The 19,625-nt window shown below is 46.2% G+C and overlaps 1 protein-coding gene across 11 annotated transcripts in view; it reads right to left on the bottom strand.

Annotated features, from left to right (window-relative positions):
* Positions 1 to 19,625, bottom strand: part of MEIS1 (Meis homeobox 1) — a 144,165-nt gene that overhangs the window by 42,808 nt on the left and 81,732 nt on the right. For all 11 annotated transcript variants that reach the window (XM_041755626.1, XM_041755623.1, XM_041755624.1 and 8 more), the window contains one exon: positions 18,665 to 18,810. In XM_041755626.1, the coding sequence (XP_041611560.1) occupies positions 18,665 to 18,810 (146 nt within the window). The remainder of the gene's footprint in view (positions 1 to 18,664; positions 18,811 to 19,625) is intronic.

Genomic DNA, 19,625 nt, shown 5'->3' with positions numbered 1-19,625 from the left:
GTCTCTCTCCACCTCTTTCTCTCCATCTCCCCTTCAGCCCCTTAGCGTGCCACCCGGCCGGCGGCTCCAACAGCACAACGTCGAATGGCCACCTCGGGCCCTGGCGCTCACCCTGAGCCAGCTGGGCCTTAGGTACCACGAGGAGCTGTCACTGTGTGCCGGGTGACTTCTTATGGCCCCACGAGCCAGGTGTGTGTCATTTACCGACAAACCGAAGTGACAGTGGTGGGCTTTTCTGGAGCTGCGCCGGCCGCCTTCCCACCCGGGCCCGGCCTCACATGGCTCGCCAAGCGCACCCGAGGCCTTCCTGCTGCTTAACCTTTGCAGTTGCTCAAATATGTTTAAACAGTGCGCTGATGCGTTGGGGCCACCCGGCAGTTCCCCCTTTCCTCTCGTCCGTCACCGCAAGAAGCAAAGTCTGCCCTCAGCGGCGGCCGCATCTGCCTGGTTTCCCCGAGCGCCTGCTCCCAGCTTATCAACAAGTCTGCAAACTCCTCACACAACTGCCACTGAATGACAACGTGCAGTGAACGCACGATGACCTCCTCCAAGCCGGGTTGACGCCTCCGCCATCCTGCGCTCCCCACCTGCGTGCAGCCACCGGGCCCACCTGGGCCCTCGGGCTGGGCGCCATGGATTTTCTCCCATGATGACAATTTTTAAGGGGGGGGGGGGTGCAACACAATCATGTTTCTTGCAGAAAAACCACAAAGAGTTCACGATTTTGCCTTAATGTGTGAAGGACAGGTTGCTTATGAAACAGGCCTGCTGAGAGTCTCACCCCTCCGCGTCACCACGCGGCATCCGGTGCTGTTTCTGCATGTGTTCTCAATGGCACTGCGAGAGTTCTAGTACCTTCTTTCTTTGTCTCCCCTTGACCCCCCACCCCGAAGAGTTACTTTTCCCCAGTGACTTCCACTCCTCTCCGGCCCCCAGTCCTACTTGCTGGACATCCAGCTGCCGACTCTGGCTCCTGGTCTCTGCTAAGACGCCCTCCTTCCCCTGGCCTGGCGCGCACTGGCCGCTGAGCCCTGCCTCGGAGGCCGGCCCATCGCTCTCTCCACGCCACCCCTCCACCGCCACCCAGGTCTCCATCCTCATGCCATCAGTCGGCACCTTTCTGCTTTCGTCTTCAAAGGTTCCTTCTCTGTTCTCCAGGTGGGTAACTAGGCTGTGCATTTACAAGCTGCACGGAACAGAAGAGCAACTCCATGAGAGGCAGCCCCATTCGATGCTAGCTGCAGACGCAGCCGCATCTCCCTCCCCCTAAATTGTATGAAAAGTGAAGAAAAGCCTTCTCTTCTTGTTCCCAGTTCCTCAAACTGCCCAAATGGTATCCTTTAGCGTGTTCCTCAAGCAAACATGAAGGGACCTCACCTTGCTGCCTCTGCTGGGGTCTCACCCGCCTGCCTTGTAATAGGACTTCTTGCACCTCCAAAGGGCTGGAATGGCCTTTTCGAAGGTCACTGAGGGTATCCTAAGCCTCACGCCAGGACCCTTCCCAGTCCTTCTACTTCAAAAAATTCTCAGGTTTGGTCACCTCTGTTTTGAAACCTCACTCATTCATTTAGTCAATAAATATTATCAGACACCTACAATATGTCTCTGAAGATAGAGACATGAGAGGGTCAATCCTGACCTCCAGGTAGGGAGGCTGCTCGTAAATAAAACAGTCACCACGATAAGTGCTCTCTATCAGATGACCATCAAGGTATTATACGGGTCTGGCAGCAGGGGTCATTTCCTCTCTCCTGGAGGGGACAGGAATGGTTTCTCCAAGCAGGATGGTTGAAATAAAACATGAAGGATGCAGAAGAAAGCGTGTGAAGTGGGGACAAGGTCACAGGGCGGGGGAGGGGGGACGCATTCCGGGTGAGGGAATAGCACGTGCAGGTGCACAGAGACCAGGACCATTTAGCACCTCTGGGGGATGGAAGCCTTCAGGCTTGGCTGCAGCAAAGGTGTGAGAAGCCTGCGTGGGAAGGACGAGAGGACCCCGGGTGCTCAGTGGGCCAGAGTCAGACCTCAAAGGGTCCTTGAACGGTATGCCCAGGGTGTTGCATCCTAAGGCCGAGAAGGAAATACCACAGGATTTTACGTAGAGGGAGACTTGGCCAAGTGTTATTTTAGAAAAATCACTGTGGTGCCAAAAGGAGATTATTCGTAAGAAAGGCCGCCTGGCAGGGAGGCTGATTAGGGAAACAGGTAAGCAGGAGACGGCAAGGCGGTGACAACGGGACAAGACAGGGATAAGAGAATGGAGGAGCATTTAGAAGGGAGAATTGGTGGGACTCAGGGAGTGAGCAACTCTCCATGATGGGAAAAGAAGACCGAAATTTCAAGGATGACTCTTAGGTTCCTGGTTGGAGCTTCTGGGTCCACGGCCATGCTATCAACTGAGATGAGGATGACCAGGAGGGGAGCCCGTCTGAGGGCCACCATGGACTCGCTTAGGGGATGGACTCTTTGGCTCCTTATCATTGTGGCTTCCTCCCTTCTCTGAGACTATTCAAGTGTTAGAGCTGGAAGGGCCCTCAGACATGGGCTCAGCCCACCTCCACATTCGACAGAAGACCTCTCTGCGTGCTCCTGTCTCTTCCTCTAGCTTTTCCCCTCCAGATGGCCTTTCAGACGAGGCGCTGACCAAATTCCACCCTTGACCTCCTTCTCTCCTTTAGCACTCCCTGGATCCAAGACTCCAAACACATCTTCGGCTTCAGTGGCGGCAACACCAAAGACGTGTGCGCTCACAAAGCCCCAGTAATCTCATTTCCAGCCATCGGCCAACGACTCATGTGGCTGTCCCACTGGCACCAGGGCCACAGGGTATCCCAACTGAACTCCTCACCTTTCCCCTAAAACCAGTTCCTCCTTCTGACTTCCTTTCTATCATCAACGAGACAGCGGAGGTGCCTGCTCCCTACGTGCCCCACGTGAACAGGGAAGTCACCTCTGATGCTCTTCCTTATCAAATGTCCACTCACGAGTGCTCCAGGGTCAGACCCGCTTGATTCAAGTCCAAGCCCCGCTTCTCATCGCGCTACCTCGGGCAACCAGTGTCACCCCCCTGAACCTTGGTTTTCTTATCAGTAGGATAAGGAGACCAGCAGGACCGCCTTTGGGGGCTCACTGTGGGAATTCAATGGGTGCAAAGGATGAGGGTGCCGAGCAGTGGCCTACCAAGGGGAAGGTGGGGCGGGAGCCATGTGCACCAGCAAGGAGGGGTCGTTTACTCACTGACATCATTTGGGACAGCTGGTGCATGAGGACGATGGGCACACTGACTTTTGGTCGTTTCGGGTTTACTCGTGATTTCTGTGCACATGCTGCGCTGAAAGGCGGGCAGCTGCTAGGACCCGCCCGGGCACATCGCTGGCGCTCGCAGGGGACGGCACATGTCAGCTACCAGCGTTTCCCTCCAGAAATCCAAAGTACCTCCCACCCCACCCCGTTGTTTTGCAGTCCCACAACCCCAGCCTTCTTCCCTGAGCTCTGGCAGCCGTCTCACGTTCTCATTCCGGTTCTTTCTACAAACTGCAACCACCAACTCCCTCTGAGCCCGTCTCAGGGAGCTTAGAGAGCCCTGGGCCACGCTCGGTGCGCAGAGAGCGTTTGAACCTACTTGGAAAATAAAAGAAACCTCAACGGCCCGGTGTATATTGGCACCCGGAGCTCAGGGAGCTGTGGCCTGGAGTTTGGCCTCCGTTTCTGGTGTGGAAAAATAACGAGCCCGTCTTCCCAGCACGGAAGGCCCCGCCAGGAGTCTGCGCACCCTCCGGACACCCGAAGGCACCTGACGGGAGGCCCCACGGCCACCACCCCGCCAGCCAGACACGCATCCCCGCCCCACGCTCGCTGTCACCGCCGTGCCAGGACGGAGGCCCCGCATGGCACCCGGTGCCCAGGAGCTCTGTCCCCGTGCCCAGGAGCGTCTCTGGTGAGGTCGCGCAGACCTCGACCTCGGCTCTCCCTGGATCTGCCAACTGTGAACGCGAGACCATGTCAAGAGCAAAAGCAGTCGCACACGGAGGTGTGGGGTGTGGAAGCAGGGAGTCCAGCAGGCTCGATGTAGGGCCCTGAGCCCTCTGGTCTCTAAGGTACGCTAACATCTCCCCTCTGTCCCGCTTTCTCGTGTAAAATGCTCCACCTGTAATCGGTATATTGCAGCGGCGCGATTACCAACGTACGATCACGTGCAGACTAACCACTTTGTAACTAACAACCGTTTAAAATCAAACGGGCCCCTTGCTTTCATCGCTTGATTTCTAAAACGTCGACTCTACACTATTTCATGCACGTGTATTTGGCCTTTCTATCCGGCCCCCCACCTCGCAATTCAGCCCACCGTTTACTCAACGGCTCTCTCCAACACCGAGGTGCTGAACGCTGCTGAGCGCTCGTGGTCCCGGGCCGGCGCGACCGCTTTCAGGGACTAGGTCCTGGGCGCCTGTCGCCTGGGTAATGGATAATGTTTTCACTTCGAGGTGTGGGCCCGAGACCCACAGGGCTCAACGGGGAGAGGAAATGAATTGACTTGACTACATCTCCTGCCCACCGCTCCTGATACGCGTAAACTCATGACTGCCAGACGCGCCTCGATGTCATCAAGAGGGGCTTGGCGACGTGCGTTTTCGACAACGGCTGAAACGGCGCTTCCGTTTTTATTTTACGTTGGCAAATTAAAAACACTTGGGTCGCCGTCACAATTCTTTGTGAGAATCCGGTCTTCGCTAAATTCACAATGAATTATAAATGCCTTCGCCAAAACAAAGAATAAGCCACAGAGCCATCCAGTGTACGCCTCTCTTCCTAATTTTGATTTCTAGGTCCCATGGCTTCCATAAGAGAGAGCATGCAGGGGCACACACATACTGTATTTCAAATGGAGATTTTATGTAAGCTTATTTTTATAGTGATTCTGAGAGTAGCTTGCTCTGGCTTTTTATCTATGCAAACTGGAAATAAAGTAGGCACCCTGCCAGCTCCCTGACAGCAGGCCAGGCCCGGGCTGCCATGGGTGACTCGCACAATGACATCTAAGGAGTCCAGAAAAGAACCCTGACTAATGGCTTTTGGATTCCTTATGACCTTTGATCCTCGATGACTTAGACCAAAATAAATGACCTAATTTCAAGAAACTACATCCAGCATGTGAACTCTAACGAGTGACAGAGTTTACCTGCTAAGCGATGATTAATAGGTATGTGGTCCTTATAATAATTCCTTAGATCTTAGCCCAACTGGAGAGGACATACTTTCCAGAGGCTGATTTTTTTTTTTCTTTCCCCCAAACGAATCCATCTTCCGGGATGCTGTGCGATTTGACAAGTGCCCACGGCAGACGATGTACACGAGGCAGTGGAACTACGAAAGGCTTTCCTGGGGCACACAAAGTTGGCGGGTACTGCTAGAAACAAAAGCATCGCTCCCTCAAACGTACGTATGGTTTCCGCAGTTGCTCACTCAGTAAGGCCGTCGGGGTCGGGGGGACCAGAATAGGGAGCCGGGGAGCGGACACGACGGCCGCGTGCACCCCTGGCCCATGATGACACCCATCAGGGCGCATCATCGCCAGGACCCCAAGGCCAGAGGGAGGGGAAGCACAAGGTTCGGTACCACTCCACGCTCCGAGCTACCTCTCCACCCCCGGGACACAGAAGCGCACTATCAACGAGCCCAAAAGACAAAGTCCGGATGTTGGCAGAGTCCTTGGTCAATCAGAAGCTTTCTGGGCATTTGAGAGAGGCTCGACGAAGACTCTCTGCTATTCATCTAGGGCGGCGAAAGCGGCCTGCATGATCCTATAATGATGGACACACGACGCGCGTTTATCCAAAGCCCGTAGAAAATGCAACACCAAAAGCGAACCCTGCCTTTGGACTTTGGGTGGTAATAGTGTGTCAACCACAGGCGTATCACGTGTCCGGCGGGGGGCACTGAGAGTGGGGAGGCTATGCACGTGGGGTGGTGGCCGGGGCCGGGGGAAATCTGCGTACCTGTTCCTCAGTTTGGCCGCGAACCTAAAGCTGCTCTAAAACACAAAGCCCGCCTTTTAAAAACTCCTCGGTAGTCAAAAGAGAGTTCTCGTGCACCGAGAAAGAACTGCAAGTTTGCAGAGGAAAAACAGAAACACTTCGGTTCCAACTTACATGATAAAATAACGGGTTAAGTTTCAACATCAAAGCGGGGGGGCGGGGAGGAAGGGTGGAATCAAGGTATAAAAATCAAAGATGGTGAAAAAGAATCAGCATCTCTCCATTTAAAGTCCATCCTCTCGTTTCTGTTCCTTAGATCCTTGCTGAGCTACACGTGGTCTGTGCCCCAGAAGCATCGGTTTCTGCTGGGAGCTTATTGGAAATGCAGAAATCTCAGGCCCCGCCCCGCTGAACCAGAATCTTCCTTGGAAGACCGCTCCCCATATCATCTGAGTGCACACGAGGGTTTAAGAAGTACTGCTTTAAAAGAAGCAAGACAAAAATTAATTCTGTAGAGTTCTACTTTCTGGTTTTCCAGATGGTAGACTTCCACTTTCAAAAAATTACTATGTACACGTCCATTAAACCTCCAGGTGTGTCCCCTGCTAAATCCCCTGATCCAGACTCAAGGGAGCGTGGAGAATATTGACGCTAGATTGCATGAAAATTAAAATGGATACGACACCTTCAACTAAGAATCTAAGTCATCATTCTACTTCTCCCCGTATCAACCCAGCAAGAGCGCCAATGATTGCATTCGTCACCCTACCTATTGTCACCCTACCTGTCGTCACCCTACCTGTTGTCGCCCTACCTAGCACCCGCACACACTGATGTCCAAAACCCAGAGAGGCAGGCCGGACGGTGTGCGTGGTGTCCCGGGCAGAGAAGGAAGCAGGTCACCGTCTGAGCTCACTCAGCCTAAGGCAGGGAGGTCACGTCCACGCCAGCCCAACCCCTTCCCGGCAGACGAATGGCACCTTCTCCCCAACTTACCAGGATGATGACTTCAACCCTCCCGTCTATTCTGGTTACAAAAACCAGCCTCGCTCCCGAAAGCCAGGACTCCAGTACACGGCGCCTCGTTCCTCTTCTCGTCATCCTCCTGCCACCGGCGGTCAACCAACCAGCATGTGACCACGTCTACACCATTTCTCTTGAGGGTGGTAACGGGAACAACACCGGAGGGGAAAATGGACCCCGTGTGGTGCTACCCAAGGGCCGTCCTTGTCTCTCAGAGGTTAACGTCCACTCCTCAGAACATTAGAACAGCCCGAAAATTCCACACCCGGCGACGGTCAACTAGCCGTGTCAGTTCAAGTGCAAGCTATGGCTCCCGTGGCCCTGGAGAGCGACTGAATCATAGGCCCCACTGGAATGGTACCTTACGGGTTCTTCCAAAGGCTCTGAGCATCTAGCTCTCAATTAAATCCAATCTGCTTTCCACCCGGAGTGTTAGGGAGCATCCTCGCTTCCCCACACAGGCAAGCTCGAGACACATCATCCTCACCTTCCGACTACAGCCTTATGAAGATGTTTCCGCGTGGGAACGTCCCAAACTGATTTATGGCGCGACTGCAACAACCAGGCAACTAATCTTCCAGTATAAATGCGACACATAAGGACAGCCTCACCGAAACATATAAATTCCACATATACTTAAAAATATTATTGTCTGTAATTTAATACAGCAGAATGTTTCTAAGCCTATAACCTCGCATGCAGAAGCAGTTTTTCAAGCATTAATACTTAAATGGGTCATAGACACCACATCTGTCATTCTGTCCTGAAGTCTATGAGGCAAAACCGAGACTATGCTGGCCTATTGATTTTTCTAGCATTTGCTTTAATTTACTTAACCATTGAGAAATCCATCAGTACATAAAGGGCAACTGTCCATTACTGCCTCATTTGCAGACATTCCTTCCCCTCGTTTTTGGTAAATATTTCCCTTAAATTGCTACGTGTTTACAGTGTAAAAACGAATTAGGAAAGTGCTCACACCTGTTTCTGTTCAGTAACTGCTGCACTGAGGTATATGTAACGTGCTTAAAGATAGAATAAATATCTAGACATTATTACATCTGTGTGCAAAGGGTGGTAAATTAGATCCTAATTACATTAACAGGGACTCTGCCTCCCAGCTTAAATTTTACATGAGCACTCTGCAAAAATTCAAAAGCTCTGCTGTGGTTTCTTTATGAGCTGGTGATTACAGCTACTTCCTATGCGGTCACTAAATATTCTGTTTACAAATAAATGAAGAAGCTTTGAGCCAACTTGCCAGGGTAATAATCTATTTCTTTCTCCCCCTCCCTCTTCCCAGCAAACCCTCGCCACATATGCATGGCAACAATCAGGAGCCCTGGCTTCATCTAATTACTCCATCACATAATTTCACAAATTGCCTTGTCACTGGGGAGCCAAGTGCAAAACACGCTCACAGTGGGATTTCAGGCAGCAGCTTTCATTTACTACTCATTCCTTGTTAAATTAAACACGAAAACACCAGTTGTGTGAAAGAAGTCAAAAAGAATGCCTACGAGTGAGCCAGACGAGTGTATCTCCTACCTGCCATTTCACCAAATGCATTGCTGGCGACAGGAGCCTCCACAGGAGGATCCCGTTGGCCGGCCCATTCTTACTTTGAGGCAGCTGCTGCGGTCGACCAGAACCAGGAGGCCAAAAACAAAAAGGCTGCTTCGAGAGAGGCAGCTTCATCACATGTCAACGGGAAGCATGGGCACGTGGTCCAACAAATAAAATAAAATAAAATAAAATAAAAAAATAAAATAAAATAAAATAAAATAATAAAATAAAATAAATAAAATAAAATAATAAATAAAATAAAATAAAATAATAAAATAAAATAATAAAATAAAATAATAAAATAAAATAAAATAAATTAAATTAAAAAATAAAACAAAATAAAATAGATGATATTCTCTGGCCCCTCTACTCTTTGCCCTTTCTGCCCGGCCGTGATCCACACGCAAGAACACGTATCTGCGCCAGATGAATGATGCTAAGCCCTCTGAGAGCATCCACAGCATCCTACGGAGCTCCACCCTGCCTAGGAAGAAGGAACCAGATTCCACTAATCTTTGAAAGTTCTCACACGGCAGGATCATCAATCAAGTTCACACAGTATCAGACGTTTCCCTTTTAAGTATTAATGCCTTACACGTTTCTGAAACACATCAAGGTAAACGCTCACCCATCTCACTACGGATGTGGGTGGAAGAAAGAGTATACGGTGGGTGACGTGCCCACGGGGGGCGGGGGGGAAGGGGGTGGACCTGAGGTCACGTCCCTGGAAGCTGACACTGGTACATCCACAACGAGACACGGCCACCGGTAATTAAAGGTATTTCTTTGTGGCTCGGGAGCCGGCAGGGTCAGGTACCGTTTTACATCACAAACCAGTCCTTTATGCATGTCGATTTGCCAGCATTATCTGCACAGGGAGAAGAAGACATTAGCAGCAGCTGTCTCTCTGCTTTTACACTGAAAATTCTATTCACACAGACAGGTGGAGTAATTTAAAAGCCAATGTGGTGCAATTTCGATGTGACTAATGTCACTGCCTACTAAAATGCCACCATTACCACTGTTTATGGAAACATTACTAAAATTACATTTTATTCATAAGAATTTTAGGATTCTGGTTATTACTAGCTTTAAAATGATCAGACCGCAGTGTCAGAGCCCAGAGCAGCGGCCTAATTCTCCAGGCTTTAGCAGCCTTCTTTGCTGAGAAACGACAGTTGGATGGTAGTTTCAAGAGTAATCGAGACGGCAGCGGCAGGTTCCTCGGTCTCCATAAAGCAAATTAAAGACATAGCTCTTTGGCGTCCTGGACACGTGACGGGCAAAAAAAAAAAAAAAAAAAAAAAGTCTGCAAGGAGCTAAATTCTGTGTGAGAAGGTTCACTTAGGATTTGCATGAGGAAAGAGCCCTCACCCCCAAACTGCTATCAGACATTGTTAGTAGTAGACAGGGCGAGAGATTTACATATTTCCATAAGGAAGGAGGAGCAGCTAATGTTTAAAATCTGAAATTCTAACAATGCATAAATTATTCCAGTTGCACAAAATATCAATAGCTCTAGCTATGCCTTTTTTTAATGGGCAGAGACATCCAGAAAAAAAAAGATCTAGGGGAGAAAGGATCATCCTTGATTGTTACCAGTAACCATCAGGTTGCATGATGAAGTTTTATGCCAAACCGTCTGGCTCTTATTTTTATTTAAAAAAAAAATACTAATTAGCTAGTTCATGGAATGAGATTATGATTATACCTTTGAACTTCCACAATGCGATTTGATTTGCTCTGTATTTGAGAGGCAACGTGGTGGAAAGCACTGGGAAATTCAAGTCAGGAGAATCTGCTTCCAGCTCAGCCAGTTCCTAGCTTTCACCCTTGAGGAAAAAAAATCATTCACTTCTCGAAACTTCGTTTTGCTCATCCTGCTACCTCATAGGCTTATCTTAAGAATCCAGTGCACACGGAAATATTAAACTACAAGTCACCGCCAAGACACACGTTGTGATTTCCTTTAACCTTTGGATCAATTTTTTTCTTCAGCTGTTAACAGGACAGAAAGATCCAGTGTCAAAATAGCCAAGCCGTTAAGAGATCTTTTTTTTTTTTTTAAAGCAAATGATAAAAGTAATGTCATGTAATGTGAAATCAAGTCTTTTTTTTTTTTTTTTTTTTTTTTTTTTTAGCTTCTCCCCCAAGATGTTTGGAAACTGGCTTCTCTTTACATAATAGGAATTAGCCCTAAACTTCTATCACCTGCAATAGAAGTTACCTCTACTCATTGATCTTTCTTAGGATGGGTGTTCCTGTTCACTGACTATGCCTCCTGGCCCCCTGGCATCCCGAGAACTTCCTAGGACACTGAATTCTCAAAGGTCACTCGTGTCATGGGAGAGAGCATGGGCTCTACAGGGATGCCAAAATTAATGTGGGAACAGATGAAAACTGACTGCAGAATATTAAGAACTGAAGAGCAAAGACACATGACAGGTTGTGTTCATATATATATATATATAGTCCCATTTTGCCTGAAGAGATAATACCAGGAGGACAAGGAGTCTTTTCCACCAAACCAAAGGTCTCTAGATCAGAAGAGTTTGAATAATACATGATAAAATCAGGTAATTTGTATCTCATATCAACTAAGTTGGGATGTTCACGTTTATAACTTCAAGTTATTTGGGGCCTATCTCTTCTTTATAGTGTTCAAAGACAAAGCCACAGGTCTTGCATCAGGACCCATACTCACTGGGCTGTAACTTGCTGAGTGAAGGCATTATGCAACCGCAAGAAAAAACCAGGGCTAAAGGTCCTTAAGATGTTAGAAAATTGCCTGTCATAACTCTCTCAGGTACTTCTTTGTTCTTGGAGGCTCTCCACGGGCCTATCAAGAAACGGGTGCCTATCTGCATCCCCGAGGGCTCTCTCCTACTCTTGACACACTAGGAGGAGCAACAAGTCCATCGAGGTGAGCCAGCCTTCCTGGGCTCAGGACTCTGCCAACTGAGGGACAAGCAGGATTGAAACAGCCTTGTCCGTCTCAGCCATTTGGATGGGAATCCGCACAGTCACTATCTCTGCTTGGAGCCTTACTACAATAATTTTTGCTACTTCGTGGCGTTCTGTTATTACAGGTGAACTTGGACCGTGACCAGCAGGGTTTTGTGACCCAAGCGACAGACCATCGATTGCAAGGTGCTCTCCACTATTGGTTATCTCCTGGCATATACTCACAACAGTCAAAATCAGAAAAATTAGAGCCCTGACCATAAATATTTGGGAGATAAAAAGAAGTAAAATGGGTCCGTTTTCCCCACTAGGATTGGTCCAGGGAGCAGGGGTTCAGAGAGATCGGTCCTACAGAATAATGTCCACGTATGTAGGGACGTATGTATGTATGTACACGTTTCCATAAGGAAGACTGAGATGTGATTGGGATGTTTCCAGTCAGATCAGATAAAGTACCCTAAATTCCATGACAGATAGATTTACCTCTCCTGGACAAACAGCCAACCAACCACACCCAACCCAAACACTAGAATCCTTTCTAAAACAAAACCAACTGATCTTCTCTCCATCAAACCTTCATACTTTAAAGCAAAATACCTTCCCTAGGAATCTTAAACACTGAAAAGGTAAAAAGTCAAGCTTGCATTATGGGAGACTCCTGAGGGTTGGGCTGAGTCAGTCTGAGAGACACACTCACACACACATATAAGCGATGCTCCAGTTTTAATCTGAATGATAAACTGAGGAGGAGCAGTTGCATACTCACTGACCGAACTTGATACTTTATCTTCCAAAATATATCGGAGGAATCAGAAGAAGACATGATATTGATGTATGCTTTGAAGTATAAACGGCTGGCTGGTGTTCAAGCAGTCATGTGCATCAGCAACCATCAACTTAATAAACTGTGCTTATATGGGCACTTTTGTTTTGAACCTCATCTTTTATTTAATTAGCCCGATTCAGAGCATAGCAGAGAACCGAACTACTGTGTATTTTCAACCTATCCTTGGAAACAAAGGAAAATTTTAGTATAATCTAAATTATAAATTGCCAGCCAGACTCTACACAAGCCCCTTGTATAAGGCACCAATCCTCAGAGACATGAGCAAATCATTTGAGCACAAAAATCTCTGTCACATTCCTCAGTCAGAGCTCATTGGCTTATGAGTCCTAGGTACCTGGGTAAATGGGCAATTATTTAAAGTTGGACTTTTGTTTTACTTTTGATTGTTTTTTTTTCCCCCATGTCCCCTCATCAACCGACTGTAATTACCCCAGGTCAGAGGTGCACAACCATGATGGGGAGGAAAGGCTGGGACGAGGGGAAGGAGGTGTGTGGAAGGCTGCGAGAGAGCTCTCCAGGTCACTAATGGCCTCTGGGGCAACGACTTGGAGAACCGGCTGATGCTTTGCCTTTGATCTTCTAATTCACAATGATCATTAGTATTAACTCCGATTCTTCTGGGTGAAGAATTCCAGCTGTAGCCTTTTCAGTTTACCTGACCTAAGAAAATTCATCACCCATCCCATTAGGATTTCAATAACCAGCTAAGAAAGAGAGAGAGAGAGAGGAAAAAAAAAAAAAAAGGCAGTTGCCCCAGAATCTAGAAACCACCCGCTTCATTATTAAAACGGAGTATATGGCATACATCACAGAAGAATTAGGGCATTCCAACAGTACCTCCAAGTAATTAAACAATCTATTCCATTTGCCTCCTAAGAGGGAGGATTCCCAATTGGGTGAAAAATCGTCAGGGTCCAATGTAATCACAGTGGAAATATGCTATCTCCAAACTAGCAGAGACCTTTTAAAATTAAAATAGAGGGATCTGTCACTCAAACTTGGGCTAGTTTTGGCACAGCCTTGCTCTGACCCATCATCATCATGAAAGCCCATGAAGGTGAATGGCAACTACGTGTAGGAGAAAAAGTCGCAGCTACAAAGATATTCTCCTAGGTTTACGAGAGCTCATTTTTGATAAGGCACATGGACATCTGGAAGGGAAAAATTCTTGTCACCCCTACATCCTGGTTTTCAAGAATCTCAATTTAATCATGTATCTGCGGAAAACACGCAGCGAAGAAGGACTCAAAGTTGCTGTCTCCACAAACCACCTCCCTTGGGTCAGGCACGCGCACATGAAGATACGTTAGGACTAGTCTGAAGGAAGGACTGTCCTTCTCAAATACTTTGTACTACCCTCCTTCCCATTCTGGGCAAGAGTTCAAGAACACTGCCTTCCTGACCCCACTATCCTCTTAGGACTGATTTTAGCTGAATCATACCAGCTGGTTAGGCACAATGGAAATATTTGCTGTTGAAACCATCAAATTTTAGAGGTGAGGGACAGAAAAACAGAGGACGGAAGGAGGGGACCAAATCCCATCTGCTACCTACCTACATGCCCGCCTACAGGTCCTTCTGTCTGCCTTTTGACCTTTCACTCACCTTGATCAACAGAACGGTTGTCTGGATACCAAAGAGAAGGACTTTTTCAGTGTAATAATAATTCCTAATGTTGAGAGAACAATTCTTCCAAAACTGCAAGCAGAGATATGACACTAAGATGTCGCCAACAGATCTTGTTACCAAAAGCAAAACCAATGAAACAACATCTGTCTCTTCTAGAGCATTCAATTCCCAATTCAATTCCATTTACTCCATCCTTAGAGTGGCGGACCCGCAGGGCACTTTTCATCTAATAGTGTTTCTATGGAAACGCCATTCTCAACCTGGAAGATTCTACAACCCCTCACTTTGGCTTTATCCACATTGAGAGGAACGTCTTATAAATCAGAAATTGAGACATAAATTTCGCCACAGACAAACAAGGATTTTTCAAGGCTACAAGTTCACAAATAAGAAACAAACAAAACAAAACCAAAGAGTCAAAAAAAAAATGTGTATCCAGACACAGAAACAAAGTGTCTCTATTAAGCATCCAATGAGATCCGAAAGATCAGTGAAAGGAATCCAAGAGAATGTGAATGAAAAACCAATTCACCTTGAGGGTCACCTCCCCTTACTGGTCAAATACCAGATGCGTCGCCCCTCGCATGGTTTCTTCACCTGACCCCGCAGGTGTGTATGTGAACAGCCTGCATTCTTCCTAACTTTCAAGATTCCTGGGACACATAGCAGCTCCATGCCGGAAAACATGTCACTGCATATTTTAAATAAGAACCATATTAACCGCTTTTCTATTTAGATTATATTTAAATCCGCAATATGCAAGAGGGTATAAATCCAATAGGGTAGGGGGGGAAAGAAACAAAACAGAAAACCCTTGATTTTTTTTTTTTTTTACCTGAAACGTTGTATTTCTCCCTTTTTCTCATTTTCGCTAGGCCCTTAGGCACATATCGTTGTAACACCATATAGCAAAATAACTGGCAATATGTAAAACACATCCAGTTTAAACACTATGACATAGTAGGTTGTAGTTATAGTTGGAATAACACCTTTCAGAAGGAAAAAGAAACCTTCATGGAGCATATGCCCCCGAACTGACTGACTATACAGTGACTCATACTCAGATATTAAGTATTTCTTAATTGTTTGCAATAATTTGTCTTCAGGCAAATGCAAGCATTTCTATTAATAAATGCTTTTGTTTTCTTTCGAATTCTCTCTTATTATCTAAATAATGTCAGTCATCCTTGGCGATTCCAGGGAAGAGTTTCTTTTAAGAGACCTGCTCCTAGTTATCAAAACTGGCAAATGCTCAACCAAGACTGAGGTGGAGATTTACATCACTGAAATTTCCTTTTACCCCAAAATCACCAAAGTTTAAAATCTGTTTCCTTTTTCTTTTATTATTTTCATCGTATACAAGTATTTCCAGTTTAGCTCACTGCGAGTCACAGAATGAAGGTTTAGTTCTCTCCTTGGAGTAGTAAAATGTGCTACCGATTAAATCTACCTGTGGACAGCTACAGAAACAGCACATTTTTCTTATGCAGCTGGGGTGCAAATCCAGGAAAGTTTCTTTTGTGTGTTTTTTGTTTTGTTTTGTTTTCAGGGCCCATTCTACTCCCCTGACACACAAATGCTTGAAAGCCCTTTCAAAGACAGGTTTTTGTTGTTGTTGCTGTTTTTAACCGAATAAACCCAATGTAAAGATTGACCCATTTATTTGAAAAATAAAAGAAAGTAGGAATTTGCTTTCAAAAAAAAAAAAAAAGGTATGTGAGGTTTTATAATACGCTTTTTGGCAGTTAAAAGATTAGTTTTTACAGCTTGCTAATAAATTGTTATTGCTATCACGTTAATTAGTCAGAGTTTCGAATGCTCTTTCGTATCCTGCAAGATTTCAGACAGGATTTCTCCAGATTAAGTTACATTAATCATATAAGCAAGAATGTGAACATTTAAAATTTGTAGCATCTTCCAAATGAATCGTGCAATCCCCCAGAACCCTCAGAACTTGACATAAAGTTGCTAAAAGATTAGTGCGGAGATATCACTACTTAATCACATTTGAACAAATAACAAAACTCTCCTTAAACTCTGGAGGCCTTTCCCATAGAATTCGTTATGACCGGCTCCTGACTATGAACGATGACCTAAGCGGTTTGTGCATTCCTTCAAGAGGTGTAACAAGACAACTGACAACTGGACGTCTAGCTGGTCTTGCAATTAGAGAAGAGGGTAGGGCATCGTTTTCATTGGGGGAAGGAAAGAGGGAGGAAATTTAAATGTATCTCCTTTGCTTTTTAGATGATACTGTGAGACATTTGGGTTTTTTAGAGGTGGTTACCGTTACCGATATTTTTGTACGAGCACATGGCAGCGGAGTGGGGAAGCAGGTGGGCATGTCCGATGCAGGCCACTAGGCGATTTCTGCAAACATGCACAGAAAGCCAGGGAGGTGTGGACAAATGGGTTTCCCCTTCCAGGGCAGGGGCAAAGGCCAGCACAGACCCCAAAACTGAAAGATGTTAGCCAGGCCTCAAGAAATCAGGCAGTTTATGAATAATTTCCAATCTAATTGCCCGAATAACAGATGGACCACAAAAAGCATCACAATGCAGGTAAGATCTTGCTGGTGGCTACAGAAGTTTTGTTGTGTTGTTTCATTTTGTTTTAAGAAGATAATATAGCTCTCTCTACAAGGTTCTTCCCAAGGGTATGACCTAGAAAACCAGGAAACCTGGTGGATGAATAAAAGAACTTGCTTCTCTCTCTCCTGATTCTGTCTGAACTAATATTTGATTATATTTTATTCAGGGGCATCTCAGCCTCAAGCTCCTTTGCAGATTGAGATGGAAGCTGATGAAATCCATTCTTTTTTTTTTTTTTTTTTTTTTTTTCCCCGTTAATACAGGCAAGAGACTTTGGTCATAACCTCAGGGGCCACCTGATTTTGTCCCCTCCCACCCCCAGGCTCCAGATCTGGTTGGCTGGTTGGCCCCAGTGACAAAACATCAGCACGGCTGCATCAGCACCGTTCACCAACTGCCTCTGCCTATCTCCCGCTACGTTTTCCTCCTGCCGTGCCCTCCGTGCCCTCCGTGCCCTCCAGACCCTGGCCCTTCCCATCCCCCTCAGTCGTGGTCCATAACCCTCAGGGGCAAACTTGCACCAGGCACATCTCGGACTATCCGCGTACAGGTAACAGGCGTCAGGTAAGTAACGGCACCCGGGTGGGGTTTGGGGTAAACCGCATATGCTGCTAAAATCAGCCACACGATCTAAAGCTCCAACTAACTACCAGCCCTAGGCCAACCTCCAAAGCTGCTTCCCAAATGGTCAGGGTAGTCTAGTTGCTGTTTGGAATCATGGTGACTGGGGCAGAGGGAGGAAAGTATTTTACTTATTTATTTTTTATATATTTTTTTAGTTATCCTTGCCGGAAAGTCTGGATTAATTTACACCCTCGAGTGTTCCTGGAGGCAGAGCCTCCATCCAGAGGAGCAGAACCAGCGTGGTGGCCTTTGACGGCCCCTCGTGTCTCCCTGACACAGTGCAAGCTATGGAGGCCAGCGCTCTGAAGGCGGGCAAAGGTGGGGAGGGTCAACTGACCTGGCCACATGGGTGACAACGCAGAATTAACCTTGATATTTAAACATAAATGACGTTAAGGAAAGCAAACTATGCTTTAAAAAAAAACAGTAACATAAAGAGTTTGCTTCTGACGTTTCTCAAAAAGCCAAGACTTTTAGCATTTGCTCACTTGAGGCTACCAGGCGGGGGCGAGGCGATGACCTATTTTAAACTCAACCTCTGTCCCTAATATAGTGAGAAGTCCCCCGTGGCGACAACGTTGCTGATTCTTAAAATATTATTTTATCCATAAATTTTCATTCCGTCTTCTTCCTCGGATGTCATTAAGTCGGTATGCACTTACAAAAATATCCACCAAAATATTATGATTATAAATATTTTGAACATGAAATTCATTCAGAACAATAACCAAACAAAACAAATCCCTCGGTGGCATAAAGCCCCAAATCTCCAGTTTCTCACATCTCCAGGAGAATTCCTGCAGTGAAAACAGCAATACTCACACAGACAATATAAACTGTTACTCTGCTTGAAAAGTCACCAGGGACTACACAGGAAGAGTTGACTCTATATTGCTGTTTCCCTTTACAGTTCTAAGCACAGGGACAACTTTCACTGTGCAGCTCGGGCTCGGATGAATGTCTCGTAATGGCAACCAGTGCATGCAAACCACTTCAGAGCAATTTATGTGAGCATCTTGCCATTGCAACAAGATTTAAGCTTTTTGGGACCGTGTGCTAGGAAGGTCCGCTGCAGCGTTAGGAGAAAGGAAGTCCTTCTCTCCGGGGTCTATCTTACTTTCTTCTTAGTAGGACTTGGTTCTAGGGACCCAAGAGTCACACTGAGAAAAGCAACATCATTAACATACATACTTAAAATCACAACTCCTACACCTTATAACTTACAGTTAACAAAATTGCAATAGTGAACTTCAAATAACAGTCCTCGTTTGGGGTAAGTATCTAGGAAATAAGGGCTAACACTTCTGTAAAAACTAGGGGGACACAGTGATTTATGAAATATTCCAAGTGCAGAGGGTTCATTTTCCCCCATCTTTTTTTTTTTTCTATCACAACGGGTTCATCGTCCATATTTAGTTCACATATGTCATTTAGAATCCACTTACTGTTAGATGCTGGAACAGCCACGCCCTCATGATATTTGTGGCTACTTTGGGAAAGATGCCACGCTTTTTGTGACGCTTTTTGTCCTTATCTGGATCATCATCGTCACCTGTGCTGGGGGAAGCTACACTGTTGTCCAAGCCATCACCTGCAAACATAGTGAATCAAATTTTGACTGATGCTACCTTGACATGCTTTATGCAAATAGAATGCCTTTGGATATAAACAAAACCAAAAGAGCAATATAAATGATTAATAGTTTATTTGGTACTGTTTTTATTAGGTTTTTTTTTTTCTTTTTTTCCAAGACAAAGAGAAAGAACAAGGCCTAGGCTCAAAAGTAGTCAGGTCTAAGGAACTTCTTCCAAAGGACAGTGGGAAAGGTCAAAGGGAAGGAGGGGAAATGGCCAATCTCTTTAGTAGCTTCGTTGCCATGGTAATTATTCAGAGGGGTACAGCTGAGACGTGTTAAGTGTAACTGGGGAGTTCGATATGGTGGTGGCCGTGGGCAGACGTGCCGTCCCCGCCTGGGTATTCAAACCCCACCTACAGTCGTTGATGTCAACTTGTGAGAAGATGCATTTAAGAGAGCGACTATTTCCACAAGTGATCCATCTAAGACTATAAAGTAGGCCATGGAAATGTAAGTAATCCATCACCGAAGCGCTTTGACATAGGGATGCTTCAAATAGAACATAATTTTTCTTGTCATAGAAAGAGAGCATCAAGTTTAGTAAGGGCAAAACTCCCTGAAATAGTTTTTTTTTTTTAAAAAATTAGGAAACAATTACTATGTAAGCCACTAAAGTGATGTTAAATTAATAGTCCGTTGAATTGGATTACCCTACAAATCCAGGCAATTTCTAAGATTTCTTCCAGATTCAAATTTTGCTCATTGAAAAGTCACCGGTTTACTAACTCCTGAATATCGTGGATCCCATTCTTCCATTGCTCTCTGTTCTA

Source organism: Vulpes lagopus, chromosome 5 (genome assembly GCF_018345385.1).
Source record: "Vulpes lagopus strain Blue_001 chromosome 5, ASM1834538v1, whole genome shotgun sequence".
Classification (NCBI taxonomy): Eukaryota; Metazoa; Chordata; class Mammalia; order Carnivora; family Canidae; genus Vulpes; species Vulpes lagopus.
The sequence above is the reverse complement of the archived record's forward strand: the minus strand, read 5'-3'. Positions and strand labels throughout refer to the sequence as shown.